The sequence below is a fragment of the Paroedura picta genome, chromosome 1, assembly GCF_049243985.1.
Source record: "Paroedura picta isolate Pp20150507F chromosome 1, Ppicta_v3.0, whole genome shotgun sequence".
Lineage (NCBI taxonomy): Eukaryota > Metazoa > Chordata > Lepidosauria > Squamata > Gekkonidae > Paroedura > Paroedura picta.
The window spans coordinates 78,311,310-78,324,760 of record NC_135369.1 but is presented as its reverse complement, the minus strand read 5'-3'; the positions used below and the strand labels follow the sequence as shown (position 1 = coordinate 78,324,760).

The following is a 13,451-nucleotide window of genomic DNA, read 5'->3' as shown; positions in this document are numbered from 1 at the left end:
GAGCCCAAGGTCACCCAGCTGGTTGCATGTGGGGGAGCGCAGAATCGAACCTGGCATGCCAGATTAGAAGTCCACACTCCTAACCACTACACCAAACTGGCTCTCAGGGCTCAGACCACTCAAAGGCCCCTGGGAAAACTTGAAAGCAGGGCACGGTAGAGCTGTTCCTTCAGCATCTAGAGCAGCCTTTCTCAACCTTTTTACCATTGAGAAACCCCTGAAACATTCTTCAGACTTCTAGAAACCCCAGAAGTGATACGATTGTGCAGAATATGGTTGGGGTGCATGGCTGTGTACACGCCCATCTGGGGTCCCTCTTGGCCATTTTGAAGGTGGGTGGATCACTATGTCCATATATGCTGATATCACCTGATAAATGTTTGACAAATTTTAAAAATATATGAAAAATTAATTAACTCCCACCATTTTTGGATAGCCTTCCAGGGCTGTCTAGAAACATGATTCTATGATTCTATATGATTCTATGATACCCCAGCTTTTATGACAGAGCTTAAACAGTTCCGCAGGCCCTGCAAAAAGGAGCTCTTCCACCAGACATTTGGTTGAGACCAGACATAATCAACAGCGACTGAAGGGCCCCTGCTGCCCCCCCCCCGTCCCCCCTCAGAACTCCACCAATACACTCTGGACCTGTTGCACTGTTGCATAGTTTATATTGTTTATACTGTTATATTGTTATATGCTTACAACTATTAGTTATTATTATTGTATGGTTACTTACATGTTATAGACTGTTTCATGTACTGTTCTTATGTTCTTATGTAAACTGCCCTGAGCCTCCAGGGAGGGTGGTATATAAATATAATAAATAAAAATAAAATAAAATGAAATGAAATGAAATGAAACCCTGGCTGAGAAAGCCTGATCTAGAGCTTAGCACCTGAGTCACTGCAGCATACTGCTGTTCCCATTCTTTCCGGGCTTCTTCCAGCCGATATTCCCATGTCGCTTGAATGGCCTGAATTCGCAGTTCATTTTCAGCGAGCAAACAACGAAGCTCTTCTGGTAAAAATGAGAAAATTTCATTATATGGAAAAAAAATAGATTAGCGACATTCTTCACAAATTGTTCTTAAATAGGTTAGATGTATTGACTTTAACACTTGCTCACATTCTAAAGCAGTGGTTCTCAACCTTGGGGTCACGACCCCATTTGGGGTCACTTGGCCTCTTCTGGGGGGTTTTTAAGTTGGTTGCCGCCAATGCGTTGGCAGCCGGCCACAAGCGGCGACGAGGGGATGCGTGAGCAGGAAGCAGTGGCAGGCGTCAGCAGGGTTAGAGACAGCAGCGTGCAGCAAGCAGCGGCAGCAGGTGATGGAGGTGGCCAGCAGAGGAGGAGCCATGGCAATGGATGCCTCCACGCCACCCTGACTGTTGTGAGCCTGTGCGTGCTGCCCGCTTCCATTGCCTGCTCGCCTACCTCAAGGTGATAGCGGCTGGAAGCAGTGGTACGCAGCAGCAGGCAATGGCAGCAGGCGGCAGGTAACGATGGCGGCTGGAGGTGGTGGAGGAACCATGGCACACGTGCACACGCCACTGTCGCTCCTGCTGTAGGGGTTGCGGAATGGTGGTGGTGGCCAGAGCAGCAGCAGCATGGCTCTGGCCTCTGCGCCGCCTCAGAGCTTACTGAGGCGGCACGGAGGAGTCCAGCATCACAAGAGCGGTGGTGGCCAAGGTGGCAGCATGGTGCTGGCCTCCTCTGCACTGCCTCGGTGAGTTCTGTGGCGGAGTGGAGGAAACCAGCACCATGATGCTGCCGCAACCCCCCCCCCCCAGAAAGGCCGAACGAACCCTAAAGGGGTCGTGACCCCCAGGTTGAGAACTGCTGGTCTAGGAGAAGCCTTAGAGTTCAGAAGCCCACAGCCATCACCTCCCAGCCGCAAAGGTGGGGTTTGCAAACAGACCTTGCTCAATGAACAACAGACCAGACAAAAGACCCAAAGGGATTCAGACAAAAGTACTACTCCCAAGCTGGCTACAAGTATCAAACTCTGTCCTCTCACAAAGCAACCTCAGTTAATGCTCCTCAGGAGTTGAGCAGTTTAGGGAAAAAACCCCACTCACCATTCTAGCAGCTCTCTCCTGGGAATTTTCTCCTAGCCCAGCTGGCTCAGTTTATTATAGTTGTATTGTATTGAACTCTTCTGGGAAAATCACCTAGTTCTTTTATGTGAGCAAACTTTTCCCACCCCAGGAGATTTCATGTGCCTTACTATGCTCTTCTCTCTGTTCACTCTGTTCTTTTTCCATTAATAAACTTTCTAATAATCCTTTAACATGCACCTTGTATCAGATCAGATCAGAATACTTTGATTGGCATAAAATTGCAAAGCATAAAATGAAAATTTCAAACAGTTCCAGATGTAGATTCCATCGTAAAAAGATTTTCATTTAAAATAGCCAGCAAAAACTTAGCTAGTCTTACAATAATTGCTGAGTCCCTCACATTCAGTATCATTTTAATCCAATGTTTCTCATCAACACAGCTGAATTTCTTCAGATAGTTAGCTAAAGGGTGATGGTATACATCAAACTTAAGGGTAAAGGTAAAGGTATCCCCTGTGCAAGCACCGAGTCATGTCTGACGCCCTCCAGCGTTTTCATGGCAGACTCAATACGGGGTGGTTTGCCAGTGCCTTCTCCAGTCATGACCGTTTACCCCCCAGCAAGCTGGGTACTCATTTTACCGACCTCGGAAGGATGGAAGGCTGAGTCAACCTTGAGCCGGCTGCTGGGATCGAACTCCCAGCCTCATGGGCAAAGCTTTCAGACGGCTGCCTTACCACTCTGCGCCACAAGAGGCTCTTAAACTTAGGACACACCAAAACTTAGGACACACCAAAAGCATGTGGTACAGTGTGTCGGGGACAGTACATCCATGCAAACAGTATCTCTCCTGAGGAGGGATCTTCAAAAATCTACCTCGGGTGAAATTTGAGGGAAAGATGTTTAAGTGAGCTACTAGAAATGCTCTTCTTAAGGGGTGTGTCTCCAAAATGTGGAGATACATGGGCATGGATTTATATCTTGAAGGAATATCCCAGAAACTGGGAGAACATACACTGTTATTAGAGGAGCCTAAAACCTGAGTATCCTGATCTTCTAGTCTCTGTGATATTGATTTTAGTATGACTGTTTCCTCTTGCATACTAAGGGTTGATATGTGCAGACCCATAATTTGAAGTTTCTTTGATGTTTTACTTAACCATTTGAGAGAATAAGGCTCACTCAAAAAGTTAATTAACAAACTACCTGGTTGAGCATGAAAATGAATTTTTAACCAATATTTAAAGGACTGAAACCAAGCCCTGGCTTCTAGACTCTGTTGGCACAGTGTATGATTTGCCACACAGTTTGGGACTCCTAATAGATTTCTGAAAAAGGAAGATTGGAAGTTTTCTTATTTATTATTAAACACATCCATCCGTATTGGGATTCCATAAAGAATATGAGGAATTATTTTAGCATTGTAGAGTTTAATAGCTGCTAGCTGGTTTTAGTTGCCTTTTTGATGGTAAAACTTAGCTAAAAGGGATAACTGGCCTTTTGTATCCCAGAAAGACAAAAACACTGCAGGAGCTCTAAGGAGCCTATTTGGATGAACAGAGAACTCCACGTGGAACTAAGAAAGAAAAGGAAAATGTTCAGGAAATGGAGAGTAGGACAGAGCTCTAAAGAAGAGTACCTACAGGTTACTAGGCACTGTAGCTCGATCGTCAGAAAGGCCAAAGCTGAGAGTGAGCTAAGATTGGCCAGGGAAGCCCACTGTAACAAGAAAAGATTTTTCAGTTATGTGAGGAGCAAACGTAAAGTACAGGAGGCAATAGGCCCACTGTTGGGTGCGGATGGACAAACTCTAACGAAAGATGCAGAGAAAGCAGAAAGGCTCAGCGCCTATTTTACATCTGTTTTTCCCCCACAGGTCAAAGGGTTTAGGCACATCTAGAGATGGCAGTAGCCAAGAGATAGTGTCTGGGTGGCAGGTTGACATGGACAGAGAGATTGTCAAGAGGCATTTAGCTGCACTGGATGAGTTCAAATCCCCTGGGTCGGATGAAATGCACCCGAGAGTGCTCAAAGAACTTTCTGGAGAACTTGCACAACCCTTGTCCATCATCTTCGGGACCTCTTTAAGGACTGGAGATGTCCCGATGGACTGGAAGAGAGCAAACATTATTCCGATCTTCAAAAAAGGGAGGAAGGATGACCCAGGAAACTACAGACCAGTGAGTCTGATCTCTGTTGTGGGGAAGATAATGGAGCAGATATTAAAGGGAGTGATCTGCAAACATCTGGAGGACAATTTGGTGATCCAAGGAAGTCAGCATGGATTTGTCTCTAACGGGTCCTATCAGACCAACCTGGTTTCCTTTTTTGACCAAGTAACAGGTTTGCTGGATCGTGGAAATTCAGTTGATGTCATTTACTTGGATTTTAGTAAAGCTTTTGATAAGGTTCCCCATGATGTTCTGATGGATAAATTGAAGGACTGCAATCTGGATTTTCAGATAGTTAGGTGGATAGGGAATTGGTTAGAGAAACGCACTCAAAGAGTTGTTGTCAATGGTGTTTCATCAGACTGGAGGGAGGTGTGTAGCGGGGTACCTTAGGGATTGGGGATCGGTCCAGTACTTTTTAACATATTTATTAATGATCTAGATCTAGATGAGGGGATGGAGGGACTACTCAAGTTTGCAGATGACACCAAACAGGCTGCCTAAGGAGGTGGTGAGCTGCCCCTCACTGGCAGTCTTCAAGCAAAGGTGGGATACACACTTTTCTTGGATGCTTTAGGATTCGTTGGGCTGATCCTGCGTTGAGCAAGGGGTTGGACTAGATGGCCTGTATGGCCCCTTCCAACTCTATGATTCTATGATTATTTTTTCTCTATGGTTTGCCCAACTGTTATTATCCAGAAAAACTTATAGCAGGTCTTTGTGAATACCATGATCTTTGTTTTTTCAAAATTTATTTTTAGTTGATTGTCACTGCAGTAATCTGTAAATGACCGGAGATAGTGTACAAGGCCAACTCAAGTTCTAGATAAGATTACTGTGTCATCCGTGTATAAAAGAAGTGGAGTGGGTCTTTTGCCAAGAAAGGGGGGATGACCATTAACTTTGTCAAAATATAAGGGTAAGTCATTTAAGAAAAGGTTAAATAACTGAGGAGCAAGGATACAGCCTTGTTTAACTCCTGTGTTTATTTGGATTTTTATTTCTGTGACTTTGCACTTTGCATAATTTCCAGGACGTGGAGAAGACTACTGAATGGTATGTGAGGCCTTCTAATCCAGTTCATATCTATTTTACAATTTTTCCTTTGTAATACATACTTGTTTCATCTGCCACTCTTTTACCAGAATTTCGAAGACTTGACAACCTGGACAACAAGTTACAGTTTTCTGCCTTCAGTTCCTTTATCAGTTTCTCAGTTGGACTTGCATTTATCACTGCTTTGTTCTTTATCTTTTTCGTTCTTTCAAGATGGAAAGAAATAGAGAAAAGGCCACACTTTCAGAAATTAGAAGGATCCAAAACAAGAAGTCTTATCTACAGAACTCAAGGCTGCTTACAATGTAATGATTACACAATGGCTCAGTAGTTGGTTGATGGTATTGAAGGCCATTGAGAGATCCTGGAAAACTAGCAGGGTCACACTCTCCCTGTCTAGCTCTCAGCAGAGGTTATCAACAAAGGTGACCAAGCAGTCTATGCTTCAAATCCAAACCTAAAGCCTGATGGAAATGTGTCCACAAAATCAGTGTCTTTCAAGAGCCTCTGCTGGTACACGACCACTCACTAAAGGACCTTTCCCAAAAATGGAAGACTGGAGCCTGGCTGGAAGTTCCCTAAGATGATAGTGGTTAGGAAGGGTTTTTCAGAGCAGGTCTAATCATTGCCTCCTTGATCATGAACAGTATAACTTCCACTCTTAAGGAAGTATTTCCACCTCCTTTATCCACTTGGTCAGCCCCCCTCTAGCAGCTTTTATTAGCCAGGAAGGGCAGGATCAAGGACACAGGTAGCAGGCCTCTCCAAGGATCCTATCCACATCCTTGAGTGCCACAAGCTGAAAATATCCATAGAAATTGGACAAGCAGATGCCAAAAGTATATAATCAGAATATATTGCTTGTTTCCTTTGAAAGGATAATGAACAGCACTCGCTTAGCTTTCTGTAGACTGAGAGAAAAAGCCAATTCCCTAAGATGGTTTGTTTCCCTCAGTATTTCACTTTGTTAAGAAATTGTCAGGATACACCATAGTGATTGCCAGAAAACAATGATACTACAGATTGGTATAATTGCAAGCTAAACTTTGACTGCTTCCATATGAGGAAGATGCTCTGGCTGCTTCCATTGCTGCTGCAAACGCAGCAGCTTGCAAGCTTACAACAGAGCTTCTACAGCACACTTCCTCTGTCTTTCCCCTTCCATACATCTTCTGCAGCAACTCTGTATTGGTTCCCAAGAACTTGAGTGTCGTGGCTGACACGGTCAGATGGTAGCTGTGTAGATCTGCTGTAGAACATCTTGATTTGAGTCCAGTAGCATTTTAGAGTCCAGCAAGATTTTGAGAGTGTAAGCTTTTGAGAGTCAAAGATCTCTTACACCCAGAAAAATGTGTTGGTCTTTAAAGTGCTACTGGACTCAATACCCCCCCCCCCCATACACACATATACTTTTGGTGCTTCTCTTCTCCCATTTGCTATAGTGTTATAAACGTTCTATTAAAATTTGAAATAGTGAAGTAGCAATTGGTCAGGTTAGTGCCGGAGCACAGTATTGACATAAACATAATAGCACACCAGCCATCATGCAGCTTCTCCTTCCCATCCCTTCCCTGCAAAGTGGGACAAAAATGGTTTCTTCTGATTTCACTGTACAATAATACTGGGAACACAAGGAATTTAAGATTGAACTGGAAACAGACAAAGGGCAATAGATGGTAATTGCTTTTGTGGTACAGCAGAATATCTGAGGTTTTTTTTAAGGCTGCCAAAAATCCTGCAGCAGCCTGGCTGGAGAAAACTGTTGTGGGAAAGGCGCCTAAAGAGGCACTGATGTGTCAGTGGAGAATGGTGGTGATGAGTGGCGAAGCCACCAGGGTTATTAGAATCTCCACGTTCTTGGATACAAATGCTTTGTGCCTTAGGATACACATCTGAATGTTCCCTGACTTATTCCACTTGCATGCTCTCCTCTTTGGATTAATTGCATACCAGTGTCTCTCTTAACCCCCTTTAAATATTACTGTTATCTAAAGTACTTTTAGATTAACTTGACTTGGAAAAAGGAATTCTCTGATTTAATTAAGGACTTAAAACCTTATCCTTGCTAATACCTGAGGGAATCTAAATGTTTGCAACTATTTTTAGGTAACTATAGAAGAGTTGGGTTTTTTAAACCTCACTTCTCTCTACCTTAAGGAGTCTCAAAGCAGCATACAATCCCTTCCCTTCCTCTCCCCATAACAGACACCTCGTGAAGTAGGTGGCTCTGAGAGAGCCCTGAGAGAACTGTGACAGGCCCAAGATCACCAGCAGGCTCTATCTGGAAATGTGGAGAATCAAACTCGGTTCTCCAGCTTAGAGTCTGCCACTCTTAACCACTACACCACACTGGCTCTCATGAGACAGTTTATGTGAAAGAAAGTTACAATTTATCCTTATTTAGCAGTCTACTTTGCAATCCATTTCAACCACTCGTCTAACAAGATACGAAAATGATATACCTCTCAGCATATCGCAAAGTAGATAATGTTTCTTCGTAACAGATGTCTGCTGGACTAATAGATGCAATCTGTAAATATGTATAGAGGATTAGGGCAGGTGAGTCTTCATTCTAGTTAGTTACGGGCTTATTAATAGAATAAGGATTGGTAACTGGCAGCCCCTCCCAGCACTAACTTCAGTGGTCCCAAACCTTCTGAAACTTGTAGGCATTTTTGGAATGTTGAGAGGCATTGGTAAATGTCACACTAAAATGACATTTTCAGGAAGCAAAGCCAAAACCAAAATAGCTGTCGTAAGAGATGGAGCTAAATAAAATACCTCCCTCTCCTTGCTTTGTAAAAGAAATGCATGATAAACATATGAAGCTGCCTTATTCAGAGTCCAGGCATTGGTATTTCAAAGGTAGCATTATCTGTACTTGGGTTGATAGTGTTAGCAGTCAAGCCTGTTCTCCCACATCCCTCCATATGTCACCCCAATTAATACCTTTAGTGCAGGACACTGCTTAGGTCAAAATGGGTGCCAGTCAGGCAGAGGATTGGGAAAGCAGTTTTGAAGGCATGAGTTAGAGTAGCTGACTGGCTACTTCCCCCAAGTTGCCTTGGGGAGCTGCAGGACTCAGAACAACAAGGGCCATTCCGCACCAGGATCTATGTAGCAAATTGGTTGCGGAATGAAAAAACGCCATTTTAAATAGTGGAATTCGTCGTTATGCATACCTGCCTTTGTAGTGGAATCCAGTTGCGTTTCTATCGTTTCACACAGGTTTCGGGTCTCGGCAAAAATCGCTAGCCAGGAAGCGATATTGCCAAGCTTTGTCCCGCCCCTGGCTGTCAATCAAACAAGCAGCCAATGGGCGGCCGTTATCATGCTCCCGAAAAGCCCCTTTCCCTTTAAGGAAGGTTTAAAAAAAAAAAAACAGGTTCCAACGAATCTGCGTTGATTCGTTGCAACGGAGAGACCCATCTAGCTAGCAGGTGGTGTTTGAGCTGCCGTTTCATCGTTGCCACGCTCCCCCCGAGCAAAAAAAAAATACCCCCCCCCCGCCCGGCCGCGATTTTTGGCCGAAAATAGAGTGAAAAATAAAGGGAAAATAAACCAGCAAATGGGGCTGTGTGGTGCTTGGTGACTTTAAACAGCTCTGGGGAGGGACTGCAGCTGGGGAAGCCTCGCTGGGTAAACAAAGGCTCGCCGGTGTGTTGATCTCCGCTCACTCCGAGAAAAAAAAATGGCGATCGCTTCGCTGGAAGATCAGAGGAGGGAGGGAGGGACTTTGCAGAAACCGCAACAACGGTAACGCACAGAACTTTCCCGCTAGTGTTGCAGATTGGTTGCAAGAGTGTAGCGCGTTCCGGAGGGTGAATCCACTTTTTGGGATTTCCCTGAAAGCGCTACAACGAAGCGCTTTTTGCGGATCAGTTTCAGGAGTGTTGCAGATTGTCAACGACATTGTGCATAACAGCAAATCAGTAGCGATTTCAATTTGCAACCATTGTGCAATTTTGAACGAGTGCGGAATGGCCCCAAGAATAATCCCTTTAGCACCCAAGCCTTATTTCTCCTTCATCCATTACCCTTGATTAATCAGCAAGATTTTTCTAGGACTTTCTATGTTGTTCTAATGCGTCAACATGAAGCAGAGCAATATACACTATGCTAGATATGGCTTCAGAACTAGGAAGCACACTTCTGTCACAAAAAACTTTTTAGTGTGAAATTTCAAAAATCTATAGGAGTCTTTCTGGATGCTCTGTATTTTTATATTCATTCATTTCTCTCCCACTCAACCTCTAGGTTTTTACCTATTAAGAATACCCAATCACAGCAACCAAACCAATGGGAAGACAGAATTAATAGGCACTGCTGCTATAAATTTTATATTAAAAAACAATTATATAGAATGCATGATTTCTACACACCAGAAAAAATTTGCTTGACAGTTTTACCATAATAGTTCTGCTGTTTCCTCCCAAAGCAGACTGCAAGAGTTTTGTCAGAACTGAATCCCTATACGGGACATGCAAGACTTTCTTCCCCACAGCAGCCTCAGCCAAAGCACTAGAAGAGGGGGGAATGATAGGGAAAGTAAGCTGGACAAGAGATATCCTTGAATTCAATATGTCTCTAAATCACAGCTCACTAAGATTTATCTGTTGGGCATGGAGAGATATTATTGATATTGAGTTCAGAAGCTGCCACTTGAAAGGCAGAGGTGGATTCTTTGGCAAGTCCTTCTTAAAGTGGTCAATCTTTAAAGGTTCAGAAGAAAATGTGTCATCTGTTGTGACAGTCATGACCATATATGGCCCCCAATACTTTAGATTTAGAGAATTTCTTTAAGAGCATGTGTGAATGCTATTTGACAGTCTACAGGTTAACATGTGCCTGCAGGACCCCTAGAGTCATGTTTGGAGATGCCAATAGCCATGGGCAGATTTGTTCCACATTTAGTTTTAATTCAGACACTTTGATTAAAAGTAATCCATTTAAATCAGGCCAGGATATGAAATTTGAGAGCTTTTTATTATTTGAAAGCATTGTTTGAAATGGTAGATGTGATTTTCAATTGTTAGTAGCATCCTGTTGGAATACTGTTGCATTTAAAAAGAAGTAAAATCTCCCATCTATTGCACTGTCTGAACAAGATTAAAGTAACTGAATTCTTTACTAACCTGCTGTATTATAAGATAAGGCTACAGGTATTATACATATTTCAACAAGTTTATTGAAAGATGTTGGAACAGTAAACATCAAGAAAGATTCTCACCTACTGTACATTTTAAGGTTTTATAGTTCTGTTCTTCTTTTCTTATACTGCCTTAAGTATTATTAAATATTAAGTATCTTAGGATTTGATTTCCTTTGAACATATGCTGGTGTACCTAAATAAATCAAGCAGGAACACATTGTAATACCCCAAATATGTATAGATCACTTGGCCAAAATGTCATTTTACCTGATAACATTTCCTAAGGTGGTCAAACTCAGATTTACACGTGATCCTTCCCTCAATCTGTCTCCTTCTGATCGTGAAGATTTTTGTCTCTCACTTCCTGCTAAATCCACCAAATTTATAATGGATTGTTTTGTGATATCTTCTTTTAGAAAAATCTGCAAGTAATAACATGAGGAAAGCAAAACAAAAGGAACACATTTGTAACTTAAACTTTGCAAGCTCTGCTTGTGAATTTTTCATACTCTTCAGCATGCATGGGATCTGTATTCATCATTTCTAGCAAACATATAGCATGTTGATTGTAAATGAACAAGGCATTGGTGAAAAAATGTGGGCATCTATGCATGTACAGAAAAAAAACCTGCACTAGTTCACACATGAAAATAAACTGCAACCCACAATCAAAACATATCAAATCAAATCTCAAATTGCAATCCTAGTACAATAAAGGACTCTACTGCAATACTCAGCCAGAGGACAGTAGAGCCCTGCAGGACCTTTGACTGTTCTGCAGGGCTTGCATGACAGCTGTTCCACCAGGTCTATGGCTGAGGCCAAAAGTAACATCCAATTCCTCTGGCCTCTCTGCCTGACTCCAACCAAGCTGAGACGCTACACTTGAGTTTTGAATGATCCCCTCCCTCTCAATCCCATTGAGACAATGCTACAGTTGATTTTAATAATATTTATTGTTAATTTATGATTTTAGGGTATAACATTTTAATGTGTTTAATATTATAGTATTAATTTGAATTAATTTTAACTACTATAGAGGGATTGCATTTGGACTGCAAAATGTAATCCACCCTGAATTCCCAAAGATAGGGCAGAATATAAATAAGATAATAAATAAATTTACAACATTGTTTTGTACTTCCAGGAATCCTCTATTCACTTTTAGAAAGACAGTTTCCCCCTTCCCGTTCTTATCTTTGCTATATGGATTGTTGCAGGGGTTTGTGTGTCCAAGCCACTGATGGTCAGCCAGTTTGATAAATGTCCCACAAATCATGCTCAGATTATGCAATAATAAACATTTATTCTCAACTGTACACTTACAGACCTTGTGCAGAGCTATATGAATTTTCTCTAGTCTATAGCAGGGGTCCCCAACCTGAGGCCTGCAAGCCATATGTGGCCCCCGACCTCTTTCTGTGTGGCCCTCCAACCTGCTTTTCTTCTGCTATCACCCTCATAGCATTTTCCCTCAGACCCATGCTGTTCTTCCTCCCTCAAGAGGCGCCATCTACTGTTGTTCATCCTCCTGGGCTCTGGACTATGTCCAGCTGTTATCAGCAACTGTTTGTATTCTAGGGCACAGAAAGACCAGCATCAGTCCTGCGAGTCTGGAAAGTGCGGGAAGGTCTAAATAAAGAATATTTACAGCCTGGAACTGTAAATTGTGAGCAAGTAAATGGCTGGAGAGACATAGGAACTGAAGTGATTTTTCTCAAGCTTGGCCTGGTAAAAATCAATGTTTGCTAGGAAGGTTCTATGAAATCAAAGGCATAGGTGGCTGGAATTTCGAGTTGAGTTAGTTTTACAGGAACATAGACAGTGAGACTTTGGGGGAACTAGGTGTTCCACTTGGCAACTAGGCAACGACTTGGCCTTGTGGACAACAAGAACTGCAGTTGCCTCAGGCTTCAGAAGGGCAGACATTAGCAACCAAGCTGTACTGTACTAGCTGAATGGTGTCTATGGCCACATGCATTCCTTTTGAAGGGGAGCATGTGGGGGGGAAGGTTTTCTATCAGCCTAACAGCCTGGAGATGAGCTGTACTTCCAGGGGATCCTCAGACCCCACCTGGAGGCTGGCATACCTAAATCTCAGTGGGGTACAATGCTAAAGAGTCCCCCCTCCAAAGCAGCCATTTTTGCCTGGGGAGCAGATCTTTATAGTCTGGAGATGAGGAGCAATTCCAGGAGATCTCCAGGCCCCACCTGGAGGGTATAATGCCTCCAGATCAAGAAAACATTGTAGAGAAGCAGTAAGGTTGCCGGATAGGTGTAGGTTCGTGTTCTGGAATTCCACATTTCCTAGGTGTGCTTGACCCTGAATCAGGACTGCTGTGCACAGAGAGACCTCCTTTTAGGGTTGCCACCTTCCAAGTGAGGCACTAAACCCACACCAAACTATGAGCTAGCACCTGTTGCATTACAGCACACAACAGGCTTTACTACTAGTAAATAAATAAAACGTAGGTAGTTTCACAACTTCTTGCTGCATGTGCCCATAGGCTGGACAGCCTAGTCAAAGTACAATAAAACAGTTGGCTCACATAGTGTGAGCATCACACAGAATCCAGGACATTCAGATTCTAATTCTCTACATGTAATCGTCAAAGGTTGCAAAGCAGACACCACTTCGGCATCTTGGTACTCTACCTGTTTGAACTGGAGGGTGATGACCATGTGAGATCGACTACTGGTGGCATTCATACTGGTGGATGCAGTGGTCCTTATTTTGGTCCCTTGTTCCATCAACCTCTCAATTTGTGCATAACTGTCGCAAGGCACCAGTTTCAAACCATCCACATAGAAGCCTTGCTGCTGGTCTTCTCTGACCTTGAGTCCACCTGGTTTCTTAACTTTAGATAGCAAATCTATTACCTTGAATTGAAGATAAAGTGGGAAATAAGGAAAAGTTATCAACTAGGTTTAGACATTTACTGGTAGATATATTTGGGATTAAATTGCAGAAGAGCCTCACAATAGTGTATTTTAAGAACCATTTGC

General features: G+C 43.0%; 1 protein-coding gene across 1 annotated transcript in view; it reads right to left on the bottom strand.

Annotated features, from left to right (window-relative positions):
• The window catches only part of LOC143840806 (kinesin-like protein KIF28), a 65,403-nt gene that overhangs the window by 32,980 nt on the left and 18,972 nt on the right, over positions 1 to 13,451 (bottom strand). Inside the window, exons 5-10 of the mRNA XM_077344288.1 lie at positions 13,101 to 13,325; positions 10,713 to 10,867; positions 9,703 to 9,814; positions 7,756 to 7,823; positions 5,356 to 5,498; positions 902 to 1,023 (exon numbers count right to left, since the gene is read on the bottom strand). Of these exons, the coding sequence (XP_077200403.1) occupies positions 902 to 1,023; positions 5,356 to 5,498; positions 7,756 to 7,823; positions 9,703 to 9,814; positions 10,713 to 10,867; positions 13,101 to 13,325 (825 nt within the window). The remainder of the gene's footprint in view (positions 1 to 901; positions 1,024 to 5,355; positions 5,499 to 7,755; positions 7,824 to 9,702; positions 9,815 to 10,712; positions 10,868 to 13,100; positions 13,326 to 13,451) is intronic.